Below are 23120 nucleotides of genomic sequence, written 5' to 3'. Positions count from 1 at the left end.
TTTCTAAGTGACCCCAAACTTTTGAACGGTAGTGTATACATAAATATATGGATGAGCAATGTCAAGCAGCATAGGCAAGATGCAATAGATGCTAAAAAATACAGTATATAGATATGAGAAGATTAATTCAAGATATGTAAACATTATTAAAGTGGCATTATTTAAGTGACTACTGATCCATTTATTAAAGTGGCCAGCGATTTCAAGTCTCTATGTAGGCAGCAGCCTCTCTGTGTTAGTGACGGGTGTTTAACAGTCTGATGGCCTTGAGATAGAAGCTGTTTCTCAGTCTCTCGGTGCCAACAGAGATTTACCTGTACTGACCTGGCCTTCTGGATGGTAGCAAGGTGAACAGGCAGTGGCTTGGGTGGTTGTTGTTCTTGATGATGTTTTTGGCCTTCCTGTGACATTGGGTGCTGAGGGTGTCCTAGAGAGCAGGTAGTTTGCCCCTGGTGACCGCACCACGCTCTGGAGAGCTTTGCGGTTGTGGCGGTGCAGTTGCCGTACCAGGCGGTGACACAGCCTGATAGGATGCTCTCAATTGTGCATCCGTAAATGTTTGTGAGGGTTGACTGGCCAAATTTCTTCAGCCTCCTGAGGTTGAAGAGGTGCTGTTGCGCCTTCTTCACCATACTGTCTGTTTGGGTGGACCATTTCAGTTTGTCCATGGTGTCCACCTTCTCCACTGCTGTCCCGATGATGTGGATAGGGGGGTGCTCCCTGTTTCCTGAAGTCCACGATCATCTCCCTTGTTTTGTTGACGTTGAGTGATAGGTTGTTTTCCTGACACCCTCACTTCCTCCCTTATAGGCTGTCTCATCATTGTTGGTGATCAAGTCTACTACTGTTGTGTCGTCTGCAAACTAGATGAGTACGCACCCTTGTGGGAGTACAGGAGGGGGATGAGCACGCACCCTTGTGGGGCCCCAGTGTTGAGGATCAGCGGGGTGGAGACGTTGTTTCCTACCTTCACCACCTGGGGGTGGCCCGTCAGGAAATGCAGGACCCAATCGCACAGGGCTGGGTTGAAACCCAGGTCCTCAAGCTTAATGATGAGTTTGGAGGGTAGTGTTATGTTGAATGCTGAGCTATAGTCAATGAACAGCATTCTTACATCCTCTTGTCCAGGTGGGATAGGGCAGTGTGCAGTGTAATGGCGATTGAATCGTCTATGGACCTATTGGGGTGGTAAGCAAATTGAAGTGGGTCTAGGATGACAGGTAAGGTGGAGGTCATATGATCCTTGACTAGCCTCTCAAAGTACTTCATGATGACAGAAAGAAGTGAGTGTTACGGGGCGATAGTCATTCAGTTCAGTTACCTTTGCCTTCTTGGGTACAGGAACAATGGTGGCCGTCTTGAAGCATGTGGATAGGGAGAGATTGAATTGTCCGTAAACACACCAGCCCGCTGGTCTGTGCATGCTCTGAGACCGTGGCTAGGAATGCCGTCTGGACCGGCAGCCTTGCGAGGGTTAACTTGTTTTAATGTGTTACTCACATCGGCCACGGATAAGGAGAGCCCACAGTCCTTCGTAGCAGGCTGCTTCGGTGACACTGCATTATCCTCAAAGCGGGCAAAGAAGGTGTTTAGTTTATCTGAAAGCAAGACCGTGACTCCACTTTGTATCTATACTGACATTTCGTTTGCTTGATTGCCTTGCGGAGGACATAATGACACTGTTTGAATTCAGCCATATTTACAGTCACCTTTCCATGGTTAAATGCGATGGTTCGCACTTTCAGTTTCGGGCAAATGCCGCCATCTATCCACGGTTTCTGTTTAGGGTAAGTTTTAACAGTCACAGTAGGTACAACTCCTATACACTTCCTTATAAACTCACTCACCGAATCAGCTTATACATCAATATTATTCTCCGAGGCTACCGAGAACATATCAAAACAATCTTGAAGAGCAGATTCCGTTGAATAGTCCTGAGCATGGGTACATCCTGTTTGAGTTTCTGCCTATAGGAAGGGAGGAGCAAAAGGTAGTCGTGGTCAGATTTGCCAAAAGGAGGGCGGGAGAGGGCCTTATATGCATCGCGTAAGTTAGAGTAGCAGTGATCCAGTGTTTTACCAGCACGAGCACTACAGTCAATATGCTGATAGAATTTAGGTTGTTCTCAAATTTGCTTTGTTATAATCCCCAGCTACAATAAACACACCTTCAGGATATCCGGTTTCCAGTTTGCATAAAGTCCAGTGAAGTTCCTTGAGGGCCGTCGTGGTATTGGCTTGAGGGGGGATATACACGGCTGTGACAATACCCGATGAGAATTCCCCTTGGGAGATAGTATGGTCGGCATTTGATTGTGAGGAATTCTAGGTCAGGTGAACAAAAGGGACATGAGTTCCTGTATGTTGTTACAATTACACCATGAGTTGTTAATCATGAAACATACACCCCCCGCCCTTCCTCTTCCCGGAGAGATGTTTATTCCTGTCGGCGCGATAAACAAGGAATCCAGGTGGCTGTACCAACTCCGACAGAATTTCCCGAGACAGCCATGTACTTTGAAACAGAGTAGTTACAATCCCTGATGTCTCTCTAGAAAGCAACCCTTGCCCTAATTTTGTCTACCTTGTTATCCTGAGACTGGACATTAGCGAGTAATATACTTGGAATCTGTGGGTGGTGTGCGTGCCTCCGAAGTCTGGTCAGAAGACCGCTCCGTCTACCTCTTCTCCGGTGGTTTTGTTTAGGATCAACCTCTGGAATCAGTTCAAATGCCCTGTGTGGTTCGAACAAAGGTACCACTTCGGGAAAGTTGTATTGGTCGTAGTGCTGGTCAGTTGATGTCTCTCTGATTTCCTATCGTTCTTGCCGGCTGTATGTAATAACACTTAAGTTTTTATGGGCTAACAATGTAAGAAATAATAGATAAAAAAACTAAATACTGCAAAGTTTCCTAAGGTCTAGAAGCAAAGCAGCCCCCTCTGTCGGCCCCATCTTGCTATCAAAGCCTACTGGATGATAACTTGTTTTTAACTAGGACATAAGAATTTATAACTGACTTTTTCTGACATAACATAGGTACAGCAGATCCCCCTTATTGTATGGGACACTTTTAAAATGTGCCTTTAGAGGCCATGCAATTCAGAGTCCATATTAACAAAGGAAATGGAAGGACTAACAATACAGATAGATAGCAATAAAAAACTTTACCATAGATGCTCAAATTAGAGGAAAAAGAAAAAGAAATGGAGGAACTTATTCAAGAAAGATCCCGTGTAATATATTATAAAAATAAAATCAACTGGATGGAATATGAGGAAAAATGCACCATATAATTTTTTAAATATTCAACAAAGAAATGCTAACTAAAATAATTTGCTGAAACTTGTTACAAATGATGCAGTTACCAAACTATATTTTGAAAGAGGAAGTAAAGTACTTCAAGCATATGTTTTCGTCTCCTCCATCTCCACTAACCAAAGCCAATTGTATGGATTTTTTCCAATTAATAATGTAAAATTATCATCTGTACAGAAAGACTCATGTGAAGGCCAATTTACAGAGGAGGAACTTCTTGATGCAATTAAAGCCATTAAGGCTGGGAAAACTCCTGGGCTGGATGGCATACCAGTGGAAGTATACCAAACGTTTTTTGACATACTCAGGAGACCGTTATTAGCATGTTTTTACCCACTCCTATATAAATGGTAGATTATCGGACACTCAACAAGAAGGTCTGATTTCATTATTACTGAAACAGGATCCAAATGGTAAATACAAAGATCCTGTCCATTTTAAAAATTGGAGGCCTCTTACAGTTCAGTGTTGTGATGCAAAAATTCTAGCTAATTGCTTAGAATAGAATTTAAAAAGTATTGTCGGATATTATTCATCCTAATCAGACAAGGTTTTTACATGGATGATACATTGGAGTTAATATGAGACAAGTACTGGAAACAATAGAGCACTCTGAAGTATCCGGGAAAACAGGCCTGGTATTCGTAGCTGACTTTGAAAAGGCCTTTGATAAAGTACGACTGAAGTTTATATATACTGTATAAAAATGCCTGGAATATTTCATTTTTGGAGAATCTCTAAAAATTGGTTAAAGTTATGTATAGTACGCCTAGGTGTAAAATAGTAAATAATGGCTACATCTCAGAAAGTTTTAGACTGTCAAGAGGAGTAAAACAAGGTTGTCCACTATCGGCATATCTATGTATTATTGCCATCGAAATGTTAGCTGTTAAAATTTGAAATCCAGGGCGTCAAGCAAAGGAGTCATTCTATGCTGATGATTCTTGTTTTCTTTAAAATCCACAATTAGAATCCCTAAATAGCCTAATTTTCTAACCTCTCTGGTTAATAATTTGCCGGATGCCAGGAGAACACTACCTGCCCCAATGCATAGTGTTAACTGTAAAGTTTGGTGGAGGAGGAATAATGGTATGGGGATGTTTTTCATGGTTCGGGATATGCCACTTAGTTCCAGTAAAGGGACATTATTACGTTATAGCATACAATGACATTCTAGACGATTATGTGCTTCCAACTTTGTGTCAACAGTTTGGGGAAGGCCCTTTCCTGTTCCAGCATGACAATGTACCCGTTTACAAAACTAGGTTCAGAAATGGTTTGTCGAGATGGGTATGTAAAAACTTGTCTGGCCTAGACAGAGCCCTGACCTCAACCCCATTGAACACCGTGAACACCTTTGGGATGAATTGGAAAGATAACTGCGAGCCAGCCCTAATCACCCAACATCAGTGCCCGACCTCACTAACCTAGACAGCATAGCCAGGCAACGTTAATAAAAGCAAAAACAGCAATCAACAACAATCCTGAAAGCTCACATTTTTACCTACTTTTCTTATAAAACTATTCTCTGACTACCTTGACAAAATAAATGTAACATATTCTTACTTACATTGACAACCTGTCAAATATATATATTTTGTGGCTCACCGTAGCAGGAGTTTGTGACAGAGCATGAAGCTGAGAAATCAAACTGTATGAAAGCATCCTGTCCCAGGCTGATGTCTGTGGTGACAGCGTAGCGCGTGTTGGACTTTTCTATGAAAGCGAAGGCCGCCCCGTCAGAACCACACACGGGCATGCGGGTACCCCCGGGGTAGAGCAGCCAAGAACGCCCGTCCATAGAGGAGAAGTCATCTTCTAAAGGACCCCAGCCACTGGCACTGCCCCCCACCACCACCTGGCAGAGTAGAGAGACATAGGTTCATGTCATATGCCTGATACTGTTATATTGATAAAGATGGACAGATTGAAGGATGGATGAATAATTGGATGAACATATATTTTTATTTATTTATATATATTTTTTCACCTTTATTTAACCAGGTACGCTAGTTGAGAACAAGTTCTCATTTACAACTGCGACCTGGCCAAGATAAAGCAAAGCAGTGCGACGAAAACAACAAAGACACAATAGAAAAAAAGACAGTCTACATACAGTGTGTGCAACTGGCATGAGGAGGTAAGGCAATAAATAGGCCATAGTAGCGAAGTAATTACAATTTAGCAAATTAGCACTGGAGTGATAGATAGATGTGGGTAAGGTGTTTCACCTGGTCAATAACCCATGGACTATAGAAGTGTCCATTCTCAGAGGGCTGCCACCAGCGTAGGCGCGTGGCGGAGGTACGGGCACGCAGAGGGATCTCCAGGGCCACGAGGCGAGCTTGGTTACTGCTGTTGAAGAAGAGGAAGTTGATTATAATTATGATGAAGGTAATTATTTATTTTATCCATTAGTAAATCATTTTTGCTTCATAAAGCATGTCAGTATAACACAAAACAACATTTACAGTACAGTGATGTGTCACGCCCTTATCTTTTACACCTGTCTTTGTGATTGTCTCCACCCCCCTCCAGGTATCGCCCATCTTCCCCATTGTCCCCTGTATTTTCTGTTTGTCTGTTGTCGGATGGTCTTGTTTTTCAAGCTTAACAGCGTTTGTCCTATCAGCTCCTCTCTTTTCCCAGCCTCTCTTTTTCACGACACGGTCTGCATCTGGGTCTTACCTTATCCTGATATGATGTACAGTGAGAGTTATGCTAACCTGTTGGAGAAGAAGAAGTCCTGCAGCAGGCCCCAGGTCAGAGCCCCGTCTACAGAGAACTGGAGCAGGACAGGCTGGGAGCGGGGGTCTGGGGAGGCCTTACCACAGCCCAGACGCAGGAAGAACTGAATAAACCTACAAAATATATACAGTTGAAGTTGGAAGTTTACATACACTTAGGTTGGAGTCATTAAAACTTGTTTTCAACCACTCCACAAATTTCTTGTTAACAAACTATAGTTTTGGCAAGTCTGTTAGGACATCTACTTTGTGCATGACACAAGTCATTTTTCCAACAATTGTTACAGACAGATTATTTCACTTATATTTCACAGCATCACAATTCCAGTGGGTCAGAAGTTTACATACTCTAAGTTGACTGTGCCTTTAAACAGCTTGGGAAATTCCAGAAAATTATGTCATGGCTTTAGAAGCTTCTGATAGGCTAATTGATATCATTTGAGTCAATTGGAGGTGTACCTGTGGATGTATTTCAAGGCTTACCTTCAAACTCAGTGCCTCTTTGCTTGATATCATGGGAAAATCAAAAGAAATCAGCCAAAAACAATTGTAGACCTCCACAAGTCTAGTTCATCCTTGGGAGCAATTTCCAAACGCCTGAAGGTACCACGCTCATCTATGCAAACGATAGTACGCAAGTATAAACACCATGGGACCACGCATGTCCTCTGGTCTGATGAAACAAAAATAGAACTGTTTGGCCAGGATGACCATCATTATGTTTGGAGGAATAAGGGTGAGGCTTGCAAGTCGAAGGACACCATCCCAACCGTGAAGCACGGGGGTGGCAGCATCATGTTGTGGGGGTTCTTTGCTGCAGGAGAGACTGGTGCACTTCACAAAATAGATGGCTTCATGAGGAAGGAAAATGAGGTGGATATATTGAAGCAACATCCCAAGACGTCAGTCAGGAAGTTAAAGCTTGTTCGCAATTTAAAGGCAATGCTACCAAATACTAATTGAGGGTATGTAAACTTCTGACCCACTGGGAATGTGATGAAAGAAATAAAAGCTGAAATAAATCATTCTCTGCTATTATTCTGACATTTCACATTCTTTCAATAAAGTGGTGATCCTAATTGACCTAAGACAGGGCATTTTATACTAGGGTTAATTGTCAGGAATTGTGAAAAACTGAGTTTAAATGTACTTGGCTAAGGTGTATGTAAACTTCCGACATCAGCTGTATATATAATTATAATGCACATTGATAAATATATGTACAAATATATTTGTTAATTTTGAATTTTTTTTGTTTTATTTTACCTCCCTTTCTCCCCAATTTCGTGGTATCCAATTGTTAGTAGTTACTATGTTGTCTCATTGCTACAACTCCCGTACAGGCTTGGGAGAGACGAAGGTCGAAAGCCATGCATCCTCCGAAACACAACCCAACCAAGCCGCACTGCTTCTTAACATAGCATGCATCCAACCCGGAAGCCAGCCGCACCAATGTGTTGGAGGAAACACTGTGCACCTGGCGACCTGGTTAGCGAGCACTGCTCCCGGGCCGCCACAGGAGTCGCTAGTGCGCGATAACACAAGGATATCCCTACCGGCCAAACCCTCCCTAACCCGGACGACACTAAGCCAATTGTGCGTCGCCCCATGGACCTCCCGGTCGCGGCCGGCTGCGACAGAGCCTGGGCTCGAACCCAGAGTCTCTGTTGGCACAGCTAGCACTGCGAGATGCAGTGCCCTATATATGTACATATATCAATGTGTGTGTGTGTGTGTGTGTGTGTGTGTAAGTGTGTCTTGAGAAAATATACTTCTTTATCTTTTCGTCTGAATTCAAATGGTTATACTTAGCTCACACATACACATTTTACTATCAATGTGAGGAACATTCCACTTGAGAGGTGAGGAGCAGATTTTCTAATTGGGTTAAATACATTATGTCACCTCAACTCACCACTTGAGGGCCTCAAAAGCACAGCTTTCAGTTAAAAACCTTTAAAAAAAAAACACACACACACACGCACGCACACACACGGTACCTTGCGTTGGAAAGGTCCATGTCGTTGGTGACCAGCATGCGAAGGCCGTCCTCGCTGAAGAACAGGTGGTTCCCACTGGACATGATGCCACATTTCCTGCTAGGTTTCCCTCCACTCAGCAGCCTAAACCTGTCAGCATCCACCGCCCCTCCTGTTCACACACACACAAGGGCAAGCAGGCATGCACACAAGCCCAACAAACGCACACACAGGCATACAAATTAACATTTTTCATTGGTAGCACTGGTGCTCTCAACTTTAAAAAGTTAGGAGCATCACATGAAATTTAGGAGCACCAGAAAGTTTATTTTAGAAGGAATTATTTTTTAATTGATTGAGATAATAGCCTATACTGGGCTTTATGAATTCTAGCTACTTTTACAGCACCTGTTGTGTCCTAGAAACTAATATATAACACTGTTAACACATTTGTTTATTATAAAAGCAAGTTAAAAGTTAAAAGGTGGCATGCATTGAAAACATGTGGCTTTCTAGTGGCTTTTTCTTTTGCAAAATAACTATGAATTATCAGACTTATTTTACAGTAAATGTCAACATATAGCAAAACATTAAGGTGTGAAACATTCACTGTTTTACAAGGAACAATAGCAGGTCTATTTCACTCCAGTAGCTCAAATATTCTGTAAATTCATCATTCACCTGTGGTAACATGACAGCTCTCAATACCCAATAGAAAGATTTTGCCAATACTGTCTGATTGATTGTTTGTGAGGAAATTACCTTTGCCCTCGACTTGCAATTAAAACCGATACATTAATCTCTTGCACTGCTCACATCTGAAGTGGATTCCTCCTCAACTAAAGTGTAAAAGTTTGAGACAGTGGACAATGTGACAGAGGGCTGACTCCAAAAAGCACGAACTAAGCTAGAAGGGGAAATCAATCTCCTAAAAAAGAAACAGAATCACTCCCTGTGGGTCCTGCTTTTGGTTTCACATCCATGGGCTTATTAAAACTAAAGATAACAATTACATCATTAATAGTACATTATTTTATTTAAAATGATGGCAATGCTAGCTATCCTCTCTTGGAATTTGAAAGCGTAAACTCTCCTATTAAATGTTCCAGCTGTCTTGATATCCTATCAAGAAAGCATACTGATATACTGTAGCAATGTTCCAAGAAACTCAAAAAGGATACACAAATAGGTTGCTTTTTCATCAACCTCAAATAAAACTAAAGGTGTAATCATATTGATACATACAAAACTCAAAATTACCATCTTGGGTAAAAGTTAAGACCAAAAAGGCAGAATCACTATCGTTCAATGTTTCCATACTGGAAAGAAAATGGCCTTTTTTAATGTGTATGCTTCAAATTCATATGAACCCAGGTTTTTCAATTCTCTGAACAGTATATTGTTAGAAATAACTGAATTCCATCTGGTTATTGGGATGCCATTTTGGGCATGCAGGAAAATATTGAATTAGACCAACGCAACCAAGGCAACCAGATGCAACCAAGGCTTTCCAGGATATACTCTCTGAGGCCTGGCAAGCACACACTCCTAAAGCAAAAGAGTACACCTCCGATTTCATACATTATTTACACCTCTGTCTTCTTTAACTTCTTCGATATTAGGGGGCGCTCTTTTAATTTTTGGATAAAAAAATGTTCCCGGTTTAAACAAGATATTTTGTCACGAAAAGATGCTCGACTATGCATATAATTGACAGCTTTGGAAAGAAAACACTGACATTTCCAAATATCTGCAAAGATATTATCTGTGAGTGCCACAGAACTGATGCTACAGGCGAAACAAAGATGAAATTTCAAACAGGAAATGCCCCAGATTTTGAATGCGCTTCGTTCCAATGTCTCCTTATATGGCTGTGAATGCGCAAGGAATGAGCCTACACTTTCTGTCATTTCCCCAGGGTGTTTGCAGCATTGTGACGTATTTGTAGGCATATCATTGGAAGATTGACCATAAGAGACTACATTTACCAGTTGCCCCGCTTGGTGTCCTCCGTTGCAATTATTGCGCAATCTCCAGCTGCGTGTATTTTACCATTTGTCACAGAGGAGAAACCAAACAGCCACGAATGACTTATCATCGAATAGATATGTGAAAAACACCTCGAGGATTGATTCTAAACAACGTTTGCCATGTTTCTGTCGATATTATGGAGTTAATTTGGAAAAAAGTTGGCATTGTAATGACTGAATTTTAGTTTTTTTTTCTTAGCCACACGTGATGAACAAAACGGAGCGATTTCTCCTACACAAATAATCTTTTTGGAAAAACTGAACATTTGCTATCTAACTGAGAGTCTCCTCATTGAAAACATCCGAAGTTCTTCAAAGGTAAATTATTTTATTTGAATGCCTTTCTTGTTTTTGTGAAAATGTTGCCTGCTGAATGCTAGGCTTAATGCTGTGCTAGCTATCAATACTCTTACACAAATGCTTGTGTAGCTATGGTTGAAAAGCATATTTTGAAAATCTGAGATGACAGTGTTGTTAACAAAAGGCTAAGCTTGTGAGCCAATATATTTATTTCATTTCATTTGCGATTTTCATGAATAGTTAACGTTGCGTTATGGTAATGAGCTTGAGGCTATAATTACGCTCCCGGATACGGGATTGCTCGACGCAACAGGTTAATCAAGAAAGTAGAAAATCAACAAAATAAGCTTGTCTGACCACCACGCTTACTACTGCCAACTTAAAATGTCAGAATCTCCTAAGTGTCAAAAGATGGCATTTCAACTGTTCATTATTACAAAATCCTACATTCTGTGATCGATTTGAAAATCAAATAAATAAATTCATGATGATCAATACAAAGTCAGTCGATGTTAACTGTGTTAGTGTTCCCATCAAACACATTTTTCAGACCAGGTAGCTATTACTCTTTCCAAAGTCAAGACAGAACTTCATTTATTAATTAGACAGAAAGCAGAATTTACCATCCATTGAGTAAGACTCAACCATTTCTTCCATGGTAATTGTCCCAGTCGTTTACTGGCCAACATTCTACGCAGTAATTATCAATTAGCTCTCGAGTGGGGCAGCGGTCTAAGGCTCTGCATCTCAGTGCAAGAGACGTCACTACAGTCCCTGGTTCAAATCCAGGCTGTATCACATCCGGCTGTGAGTGGGAGTCCCATAGGGTGGCGCACAATAGGCCCAGCGTCGTCCGGGTTTGGCCATCGTTGTAAATAAGAATTTGTTTTTAACTGACTTGCCTAGTTAAATAAAGGTTAAATTCAAAAATTCAAAAAGTATAGCAACTATTGAAGCTGAAACAGGCAAATTATTATCAGAACCCAAATTAATTAAGCAATTGTCTCCAATTTCATACAGTACAAAGAACTGTACACCTCATTGTAAATCCACATCAAGCCACACCAAAAAATTAAGAACTCCTCCTCTCAACAGAGGAGACCAAATCTCTCTCAATGAACTCAAAAAGGCATTGGATAGACTACAGCCTGATATGTAAACTTCTGACCCACTGGGAATGTGATGAAAGAAATAAAAGCTGAAATAAATCATTCTCTGCTATTATTGGATAAAGACATTGGATAAAGACAAATTACCTCAATGGGACAGTAATTCCTCCTGAGGTTTATTTAAAATGTTGGAATCAATTAGTTCCACTGTTGCTCTGATTATTAATACAGCTGTTCATAAAGGTTAATTTGGGAGAAAGGCACTCATTTAGCTTTTAATTTTCTTTAAGTAAGGATGCCACCCAGTGTTTTCACTCTCGCCCCCTACACAGATATTAAACTGTTTCCCAAAATGTTGTCTTGCCGTCTCGAGACTTACTTACCCAAATAGATCTAGACGGACCAAAGCAGGTTTGTTAAAAAGCTTTTTTCTTCGGATGACCTCCGTCGACCATTACATATCTTATACAGATGCGTCATTAGAAACAACAGCTCCTTGGGCTGTATTATCTCTCGATGAAGAAAAAGCTTATAATAGATTATTAATAGATTAAATGGTAATAATAGATTCTAGATTCTAGATTCCCTAATAGATTCAAATGGTCATATCACTGATCTGTCTTGGAACATGTGGGAATTGTCTCCAATTTCATTAATATGACTAAAATATTATATTCCAACCCCTCAACCATAGTTATAACAGGCAATATCTGCTCTGCTCCATTAAGAATCACTGGAAGCAGCAGACAAGGTGATCCAATTTTGCCTCTGCTATTCTCATTGTCCATGGAACTCCTAGCCCTGGAAATTCTTCAATTTAACCTCTTAAAGGATAGGGGCAGCATTTCCACTTTTGGATAAATAGCGTGCACAATTTCAACTTCCTGCTACTACATGCCAGGAATATATTATATGCATATGATTAGTAGGTGTGGATAGAAAACACTCTGAAGTTTCTAAAACTGGTTCAATCATATCTGTGACTATAACAGAACTTATGTAGCAGGCAAAACCCAGAGAAAAAACTGTTCAGAATTATAATTTTTTTCCTCTGACCGTTCCCCCAGTTGTCTTTGCCAAGGGAAATTTGATAGCGACCATTTTACAGTTCCTACGACTTCCACAGGATGTCACCAGTCTTTGGAATTGGGTTGAAGTTAATCATTGGTGAAACGAAGAAGAGGCACATCCTGGAACAATGTTACACTGTTGATAGTTACGCAAGAGGGAAAATGGTGCATGTTTTGTTTACTTTCTCTATCGAATACAGATTGCCCCGTCTACAATTTGATCGATTATTAACGTTTAAAAATACCTAAAGTTGTATTACAAAAGTAGTTTGAAATATTTTGTTAAAGTTTATAGGAAACTTTTGAAATGTTTTGTAGTGACGTTGTGTTTTGGAAAGCTGTTTTGTTCCGGATCAAACTTGCTTTATAAATGGACATTTTGGGTATACATGGACGGAATTAATTTATAAAAAGGACCAATTGTGATGTTTATGGGACATATTGGAATGCCAACAAAGAAGCTCGTCAAAGGTAATGCATGTTTTATATTTTATTTCCAGCGTTTTGTGTAGCGCTGGCTACGCTAATTCTTTTGTTTACAACTCGTTCAGGGGGGTGCATGCTATCAGATAATAGCTTCTCATGCTTTCGCCGAAAAGCATTTTTTAAATCTGACATGTTGGCTGGATTCACAACGAGTGTAGCTTTAATTGAGTACTCTGCATGTGTGATTTAATGAAAGTTTGAGTTTTATCGCGTTTTATTTGAATTTGGCGCTATGCATTTCCCGAGGCTATTGGCCACTTGAGACGCTAGCGTCTCCCTATCCATAAGAGGTTTAAGGAAATAACACAAATTTCTCTCAAATCTACTGATCACTTAATCTCATTATACGCAGACAATATTTTACTACATCTAGATAATGTATCACAATCACATTGAAGATCAATTATACATTCAGCTTCATCTCAAGTTATAAAATGAATCTAACCAAATCAGCCCAACTGCCTCTCAAGAACCTGTTGGAGGATTCTATCTCTATTTATTGTATCCCAATCGTTACCCGTTTTAAATATTTGTGAGTAGATATATTTCCTTCTTTAGATAAAACCATTTCCAGAAACTTCAACAGAACGCTCAAATCAATTCAATCCGACCTCAGTACTTTGCCAGTTGCTTTAACCGGCAAAATATCTGTTATTAAAATGAATATATTTCCACGGCTGAATTTCTGTAGTTCAATGCTTCCAATGGCTCCCCTTTCTGGCTACTGGGATACCATACACAGTGCGGTTAAAACATGTATATTGCAAGGTAAACAATCCCGGATAAAATTAACACATTTACAAAAAGGGAAAGATATCGGAATATCCGTACCAAACGGATATTGGTCCGTTTGGTCCTATTATTGCAAAAGAAAATTGTCCTATTACTGGGAATCAAAATGGCATGCCCATGCTCCAATATTTCACAATAATGCCTAGCGATCAGGATGGCGACCTTTTGCATCCCCCCCAATGGTCCTGTGGAGTCCGTACCCGCACCGATATCATGGATAGTAATGGTTTGAAAACATTCTAATATTTGAAAGATACATACACATTACGAGGCCACTCCGTCTTTCTATATTTACAATTTAGGTCAGCTATGCTGGCCTATGGAGTCTCTTGGGAAACCAAACTATCAAAACATCAAATTATGAGATTTACAGTGCCTTCTTGGAAAATGTCTTTATGTTTTGTTGTGTTACAAAGTGGGATTAAATATATATTTAATTGTCCGTTTTTGTCAATGATCTACAGAAAATACTGTGTAACGTAAAAGTGAAATAAAAATATGTATTGGTTAGGTAAGTATTCAACCCCTGAGTCAATACATGTTAGAATCACCTTTAGCAGCAGTTACAATCTGGGTAAGTCTCTAAGAGTTTTCCACACCTGGATTGTACATAATTTTCCCAGTATACTATTCAAAATTCTTCAAGCTCTGTCAAATTGGTTGTTAATCATTGCGATACAACCATTTTCAGGTTTTCCATAGATTTTCAAGCCGATTTAAGTCAAAACTGTTACTTGGCCACTCAGGAACATTCACTGTTTTCTTGGTAAGCAACTCCTGTGTAGATTTGGCGTTGTGTTTTAGGTTATTGTCCTGCTAAAAGGTGAAGTCATCTCCCAGTGTCTGGTGGAAGGCACACTGAACCAGGTTTTCCTCTAGGATTTTCCCTGTGCTTAGCGCAATTCTGTCTTTTTTCTTCTGAAAAACTCCCCAGTCTTCAATGATTACAAGCATACCCACAACATGATGCAGCCACCACTATGCTTGGAAATATGGAGAGTGGTACTCAGTAATGTGTTCATTTGGATTTACCTCAAAGACAACACTTTGTATTCAGGACAAAAAATTTATTGTTTTTCCACATTTTTTGCAGTATTACTTTAGTGACTTGTTGCAAACAGGATATGTTTTGTAATAGATTTTTATTTTATACAGGCTTCCTTATTTTCACTCTGTCAGGTTATTATTGTGGAGTAACTACAATGTTGTTGAGCCATCTGTTTTCTCCTATCACAGCTATCCTGCTAGCCATGATTGGCTGAAATAATGAATGGGCTGGACATACCAAGAGATGAGTTTGGATTGGTCTACCATAAAGCACGCATCTGTCAATTGGAGCTGGCCAGTATGTTTAGGTAATAGCGTCGAACACGTCTTTAAAAAATATATATAGGGTAGTAAAACTGCATAAACCTAATGTCAAGTTAAAGTGTATTATTAGCTAGCTAACATTAGCTGGCTGGCTCGGTAGCTAAAGTTGTGTGCATGATCTCTGTTTTCTGGAGGAGCGAGTTTTGAAATCAGTGGAATTGGAGTATGATAGCTAAAGAGAAGGAGAAAACACCAGTCTGGATAACATCGTCAAACTAAGGCAACCAAGCATGACATCAGACAGGAGACAGAAAGTGGTTTAAATTCAAATGTACTGTTAGCTAGCTAACATTAGCTGGCTGGGTCGCTAGCTAACGTTATGTGTATGATCTTATTCTTTGTATCTCAGACACATTTGTTTGACTAGTTATAGCCATAGAACCTGGTGGTTAGCTACCTGCAGATTCATGCAGGGTAGCAACGTCATGAGTTGTGATTATGGTCCATTGTTTAGCTAGTTAGCTGCATGTCTTAACCAGTTCTGCTAGGGGGAGTAAAATGGTCAGAGTGGGGTATTCTCTCATTATGTTTCTGGAAGTAGCTAGCCATATTAGCCAGTTAGTTGGGTGCTTGACTGTAGTTGAGGTCAGAGCTTTCGGAACAATCCTACTTATTGGCCAGAGCGTCCATTGTGCGCTCTGAACGTGAAACCACAGAGCGATAGGGCAAGTAATGTTCAGTGAGCTGTTCTCTCTCTCTTAGATATCTGGAAGTAGCTGGCATGTTAGTACAGAACGGTTGGATCAACCCTTAAAGAGATGGATGGGGCTAAGGCTTAAGAGGGTGTGAACAATGCTGAACGGGTGTAGACAAAGAAGGGCTCTCCAATAGTAGTACCAAAACATTGAAAGACGGTTTTCTAAAAAATTAGTTTACAAGTTCATCAACTTTCAAAGCGGAATTACTTTCCCATTGTAGCCACATGTGCAAGATCAGGTACGTTTGTGGTCTCAATTAAATAGAGTAGGCTAAAGCCTGCATGGGCAGGGGAAGCACAGGGCGGTTATCATTCCAAGGAAATGTACATCCTAAATATGATCAGGCTGTAGTTTACTACGTTTCCTATAAATAAATATTGATCACCCATATTTGTCTCCATCTGAAAATCGTCCCACTCCTAAAAAGAAGGCTATAAAATGTAGGTCAGGTGAAAGTGCAAGCCTCTCCAACTCTTCTCGCTACAAACTACGTCTACCTTAGTTGTTGATATATCCCAGTAATACGATATATTCATATATTGGTCTACATGGGAACATCTGGTAATTTAAACTAGTTCATAGGGTGTTTTTGAGCACTTTGATATTGCCTACAGGGCCCAAAATTGCTGGGACCTGGCTGGCAAGTGAGCTGCTTCACATGCTAAAATGCAGGACTGCGCGGGTTTGGAACCAGTTCTTGCAAGTGGGAATCCAGTGCGGTATGAAAAGCTGCATGTGTGGGTGGGAGTGGGATGAAGAAGTCCCACACAATGAGGTAACATGACTGAACTGTGCAAGCAGTTTATAAATGTAAAATGTGGTCCCAGATACAAATGTTGAGCAGGTAATATGGGTCAGATCCTTTGACCTGGTGGGGTTAAAAACAAGCCGTTTTCGCTGCAGTAATGGTGTAACCATGACGCTAATGAATCTGTGCCTGATTGTTTCTCTAGGGCACTCAGAAACAATGGTACAGCGAACCCTTATCATTACAACAATTATTATGTGCTGCCAAAATAAAACTCCTGGTCGCACAACAACGTATTTTGTCACACTTAGGAGCCCTTTCTACCACAAGTGTATTAATCACATCCATCCAGTTCTCAAAAGATCATCTGATCAATATCAGTATTGATGGCTAAACACAATATCTGAACACTGTGTTTGAACAGCACAGATACAGTGACTGTCTACTAGTCTCACTCTCTCTCTCACACACACACACACACACACACACACACACACACACACACACACACACACACACACACACACACACACACACACACACACACACACACACACACACACACACACACACACACACACACACACACACACACCCTCTGCTTTTATGCGGAAATCTGTGTTTTCTTGCACATTCAAGGAAATGTATATTCCACCAGCAAGGTTAGGTTAATTGTAAGTGTTAAGATCAGGCAGGGTTAATGTAGCCATTATCCGAACCCATACACTATCTTCCAGTTCTATACCCACTGCCTACCTTCAAAGTCTTCCTTGAGGAAGTCAGGGTTGGATGTGTCGGGTTGGGAGCAGTCTGGTCCTGAGTATCCCGAGTCACACACACATTGGGTACCCCTCACACATGACCCGTGTCCGTTACACATGTCCTGGCACTGGGGGCCAATGTACACACTGTCCAAAGCCCAGGTAGGGGGGGATGAACCGCTGGAGTAGAAGCCCTGGTACCAACGGAACCGGATGGATCTGAGAGGAGAGAGAAGAAAAAGAAGATGATGAAGAAGAGAGACATGGAGAGAAAGGGATCTATACACTGAGTATACAAAACATTAGGAACACCTGCTCTTTCCAGATGAACCAGGTGAAAGCTATAATCCCTTATTGATGTCACTAATTAAATCCACTTCAATCAGTGTAGATGAAGGGGAGGAGACAGGTTTAAAAAAAAGTTTTAAGTTGGACTGTGTTTCTCTGCCAATCAGAGACTGAATGGGAAAGACCAAATATTTAAGTGCCCTTGAACAGGGTATGGTAGCAGGTGCCAGGTTCACCGGTTTGAGAGTGTCAGGAACTGCAACGCTGCTGGGTTTTTCCCGCTCAACAGTTTCCTGTGTGTATCAAGAATGGTCCACCACCCAAAGGACATACAGCCAACTTGACACAAATGTGGGAAGCATTGGAGTCAACATGGTCCAGCATCCCTGTGGAATGCTTTTGACAAATAATGGCTGTTCAACTTAATATTAGGAATGTGTTTCTCATGTTTGGTACACTCAGTGAATATATATTTACATATACATACACGTGGCCAAAAGTTTTGAGAATGACACAAATATTCTGAGTCTGCTGCCTCAGTTTGTATGATGACAATTTGCATATATTCCAGAATGTTATGAAGAGTGATCAGATGAATTGCAATTAATTGCAAAGTCCCTCTTTGCCATGCAAATGAACTGAATCCCCCAAAAAGATTTCTCCTACATTTCAGCCTGTCAGAAAAGGACCAGCTGACATCATGTCAGTGATTCTCTCGTTAACACAGGTGTGAGTGTTGACGAGGACAAGGCTGGAGATCACTCTGTCATGCTGATTGAGTTCGAATAACAGACTGGAAGCTTCAAAACAGGGTGGTGCTTGGAATCATTGTTCTTCCTCTGTCAGCCATGGTAACCTACAAGGAAACACGTGCCGTCATCATTGCTTTGCACAAAAAGGGCTTCACAGGCAAGGATATTGCTGCCAGTAAGATTGCAAATAAATCAACCAATTATCGGATCATCAAGAACTTCAAGGAGAGCGGTTGAATTGTTGTGAAGAACACTTCAGGGTGCCCAAAAAAGTCCAGCAAGCGCCAGGACCATCTCCTAAAGTTGATTCAGCTGCGGGATCAGTACAGAGCTTGCTCAGGAATGGCAGCAGGCAGGTGTGAGTGCATCTGCACGCACAGTGAGGCAAAGACTTTTGGAGGATGGCCTGGTGTCAAGATGGGCAGAAAAGAAGCCACTTCTCTCCAGGAAAAACATCAGGGACAGACTGATATTCTGCAAAAGGTACAGGGATTGGACTGCTGAGGACTGGGGTAAAGTCATTTTCTCTGATGAATCCCCTTTCCGATTGTTTGGGGCATCCGGAAAAAAGGTTGTCCTGGAGAAGACAAGGTGAGCGCTACCATCAGTCCTGTGTCGTGCCAACATTAAAGCATCCTGAGACCATTCATGTGTGGGGTTGCCTGTCAGCCAAGGGAGTTGGCTCACTCACAATTTTGCCTAAGAACACAGCCATGAATAAAGAATGGTACCAACACATCCTCCGAGAGCAACTTCTCCCAACCATCCCGGAACAGTTTGGTGACAAACATTGCCTTTTCCAGCATGGTGGAGCACCTTGCCATAAGGCAAAAGTTATAACTAAGAGGCTCGGGGAACAAAACATCGATATTTTGGGTCCATGGCCAGGAAACTCCCCAGACCTTAATCCCATTGAGGGACTTGTGGTCAATCCTCAAGAGGCTGGTGGACAAACAAAACCCAGAAATTCTGACAAACTCCAAGCATTGATTATGCAAGAATGGGCTGCCATCAGTCAGGATGTGTCCCTGAAGTTAATTGACAGCATGGCAGGGCAGATTGCAGAGGTCGTGAAAAAGAGGGTCAACACTGCAAATATGACTCTGTGCATCAACTTCATGTAATTGTCAATAAAAGCCTTTGACACTTATGAAATGCTTGTAATTATACTTCAATATTCCATAGTAACAACTGACAAAAATATCTAAAGACACTGAATCTGAGACTGAACACCTCCCTCTGCAACTGGATCCTGGACTTCCTGACAGGTCGCCCCCAGGTGGTGAGGTTAGGTAGCCACACATCTGCCACACTGATCCACAACTCTGGAGCTCCCAAGGCGGGTGCGTGCTCAGTCCCCTCCTGTACTCCCTGTTCACCCACGACTGTATGGCCAGGCACGACTCCAACACCATCTGTATATTTGCAGACGACACAACAGTGGCAGGCCTGATCACCGACAACAACGAGACAGCCTATAGGGAGGAGGTCAGAGACCTGGCCGGGTGGTGCCAAAATAACAACCTATCCCTCAAAGTAACCAAGACTAAGGAGATGATTGTGGACTACAGGAAAAGAAGGACCGAGCACGCTCCCATTCTCACCGACGGGGCTGTAGTGGAGTAGGTTGAGAGCTTCAAGTTCCTTGCTGTCCACATCAAGAACAAACGAGAATGGTCCAAACACACCAAGACAGTCGTGAAGAGGGCACAACAAAGCCTATTCCCCCTCAGGAAACTAAAAAGATTTGGCATGGGTCCTGAGATCCTCAAAAGGTTCTACAGCTGCAACATCGAGAGCATCCTGAACGGTTGCATCACTGCCTGGTATATGCTCAGCCTCCGACCGCAAGGCACTTCAGAGAGTAGTGCGTACGGCCCAGTACATCACTGGGGCAAAGCTGCCTGCTATCCAGGACCTCTACACCAGGCAGTGTCAGAGGAAGGCCCTAGAAATGGTCAAAGACCCCAGCCACCCCAGTCATAGACTGTTCTCTCAACTACCCCAAGGCAAGCGGTACCGGAGTGCCAAGACTAGGACAAAAAGGCTTCTCAACAGTTTTTACCCTCAAGCCATAAGACTCCTGAACAGGTAACCAAATGGTTACCCAGACTATTTGCATATTGTGCCCCCCCAACCCCTCTTTTACGCTGCTGCTACTCTCTGTTTATCTTATATGCATAGTCACTTTAACTATACATTCATGTACATACTACCTCAATTGGCCCGACCAGTGCTCCCGCACATTGGCTAACCGGGCTATCTGCATTGTGTCCCACCACCCGCCAACCCCTCTTTTTACGCTACTGCTAATCTCTGTTGATCATATATGCATAGTCACTTTAACCATACCTACATGTACATACTACCTCAATAAGCCTGATTTACCGGTGTCTGTTTTTAGCCTTGCTACTCTTATTTTCAAATGTCTTTTTACTGTTGTTTTATTTCTTTACTTATCTACACACACACACACACACCTTTTTTTTCGCACTATTGGTTAGAGCCTGTAAGTTGTATTGTATGACAAATAAACTTTGATTTGATTTGAAGCAGCAAACTTTGTGGAAATTAATATTTGTGTCATTCTCAAAACTTTTGGCCACGACCGTATATACATTTGAAGTCTGATGTTTACATACACCTTAGCCAAATACATTTAAACTCAGTTTTTCACAATTCCTGAAATTCCCTGTCTTAGGTCAGTTAGGATCACCACTTCATTTAAAGAATATGAAATGTCAGAATAATAGCAGAGAGAATGATTTATTTCAGCTTTTATTTCTTTTATCACATTCCCTATGGGTCAGAAGTTAACATACACTCAATTAGTATTTGGTAGCATTGCCTTTAAATTGTTTAACTTGGGTCAAATGTTTTGGGTAGCCTTCCACAAGCTTCCCACAATTTTGGCCCATTCCTCCTGACAGAGCTGATATAACTGAATCAGGTTTGTAGGCCTCCTTGCTCGCACATTAAGTTGACCAGTCCATCCTGCAGCAAAGCACCCCCAGAACATGATGCTGCCACCCCCGTGCTTCACGGTTGGGATGGTGTTCTACAGCTTGCAAGCCTCTCCCTTTTTTCTCCAAACATAACGATGGTCATTATGGCCAAACAGTTCTATTTTTGTTTCATCAGACCAGAGGACATTTCTCCAAATAGTACGATCTTTGTCCCCATCTGCAGTTGCAAACTGTATTCTGGCTTTTTTATGGAGGTTTTGGAGCAGTGGCTTCTTCCTTGCTGAGCAGCCTTTAGTATTCAATTAGTATTTGGTAGCATTGCCTTTAAATTGGTTAACTTAGACCAAAAGTTTTGGGTAGCTTTCCGCAAGCTTCTCACAATAAGTTGGGAGAATTTTGGCCGATTACTATATGTTAACTGGCCATTTGAGAAGTTTCAATTGGATGGTTTTCGTATTAGTTAGGCTCTCTTCTATGTCCCGTAGTCTCTCACCCGCAAAGTCTGAGCTTTCCAAAGTGGATGATCTCCCTCCTCCAGCCCTGTGTTGTCCCGGGGTAGTAGACGCTGGCGGGGTGCAGCTCTGTGGAGCATAGGGATGAGGGCTGGGGGCCCCCCGAACACAGGGGCACCAGGAGATGCCATGTAGCCCCAAAGTCCCTGGAGAACTCCAGTCTCACTGGGTTAGAGGAGGAAGAATCTGCCGTACAGCCTACGTTGATCTGAGAACAAATGAATAAATCATTGTTACTATGTTATTGTCATTATCATTATAAAGATCACATCTGAAACACAACACAGGAAATATAAACAGGAAAAATGTTTAAATTATAAACATAATATCAATCAAATTCTTAGTTGCTATATTATAAAGTATTAATAGTATAATTATGAACATTATGCAGTAATATATTAATTAATGTTCTTGCTTCAGCAAGATTACTGTAGTTATTTGATATACTACTCACTTATTAGTATTAGTGTGTTTGCATCAACAAGACCACTCTAGATATTCAATATACTTCTGTTTATGTTTTCTATTTCATATAATTATATTGTGATGAATTATTATAAAATAATTATGATCCTTAAACAGCCCGCGTTCATATGTATCAGAGAATAGTAATTATAATAACTTGTTATGAATATGAATCATTCATATAAATCAGTCATTGTCTTTATGAAAATCCTTTGGCACCTCCACTTTTAAATTAGGATACATTTTCTCATTCTTTATCCTCTTATCTTTTCCGTCAGTATTTCTCTGTCCAACTCAATTTCTCTGTCTCTGTTCCGCTTTCCTCTTTCCCCATTCCTCTCCTCTTATACTTCACTGATTTTATTTCCCACACTGTTTTCCCAACCAATCAGTCTGTTCTCTCTTTTCTCTTCATACCTCAAACTGTATGATGGTGTTTTCATTGACATCAATGTCTCTGGTGGTTATGGAATGTTCTCCCAACTCACTGGAGACAAACACCATGGCAGACTCATCATCCTCCCTGTACACACACATACATTAGACAAAGTCTGTTATCTTACAGTCCTTTACAGTAGGATTGGGATCAAGTCCAACTCAATTTAATCAATTCAGGAATTAAACAGAAATGTTACGTTAAAGGAGACAATGCAGCCGTTTCAAAAACAAAATCTCAATATCAAAAACATATTGGGTAACAATTAAGTAACTTACCGTGATTGATTTAAATT

At 41.2% G+C, this 23120-nt stretch overlaps 1 protein-coding gene across 1 annotated transcript in view; it reads right to left on the bottom strand.

Moving 5' to 3' along the window:
* Positions 1–23120, bottom strand: part of LOC112232479 (reelin-like) — a 288334-nt gene that overhangs the window by 24951 nt on the left and 240263 nt on the right. The window contains exons 42-48 of the mRNA XM_042323405.1: positions 22807–22912; positions 21906–22132; positions 17402–17625; positions 8063–8213; positions 6042–6176; positions 5547–5670; positions 4924–5173 (exon numbers count right to left, since the gene is read on the bottom strand). Coding sequence (XP_042179339.1) covers positions 4924–5173; positions 5547–5670; positions 6042–6176; positions 8063–8213; positions 17402–17625; positions 21906–22132; positions 22807–22912 — 1217 coding nt within the window. The remainder of the gene's footprint in view (positions 1–4923; positions 5174–5546; positions 5671–6041; positions 6177–8062; positions 8214–17401; positions 17626–21905; positions 22133–22806; positions 22913–23120) is intronic.

This window comes from Oncorhynchus tshawytscha, linkage group LG06 (assembly GCF_018296145.1).
Source record: "Oncorhynchus tshawytscha isolate Ot180627B linkage group LG06, Otsh_v2.0, whole genome shotgun sequence".
NCBI classification, from domain to species: Eukaryota; Metazoa; Chordata; class Actinopteri; order Salmoniformes; family Salmonidae; genus Oncorhynchus; species Oncorhynchus tshawytscha.
The sequence above is the reverse complement of the archived record's forward strand: the minus strand, read 5'-3'. Positions and strand labels throughout refer to the sequence as shown.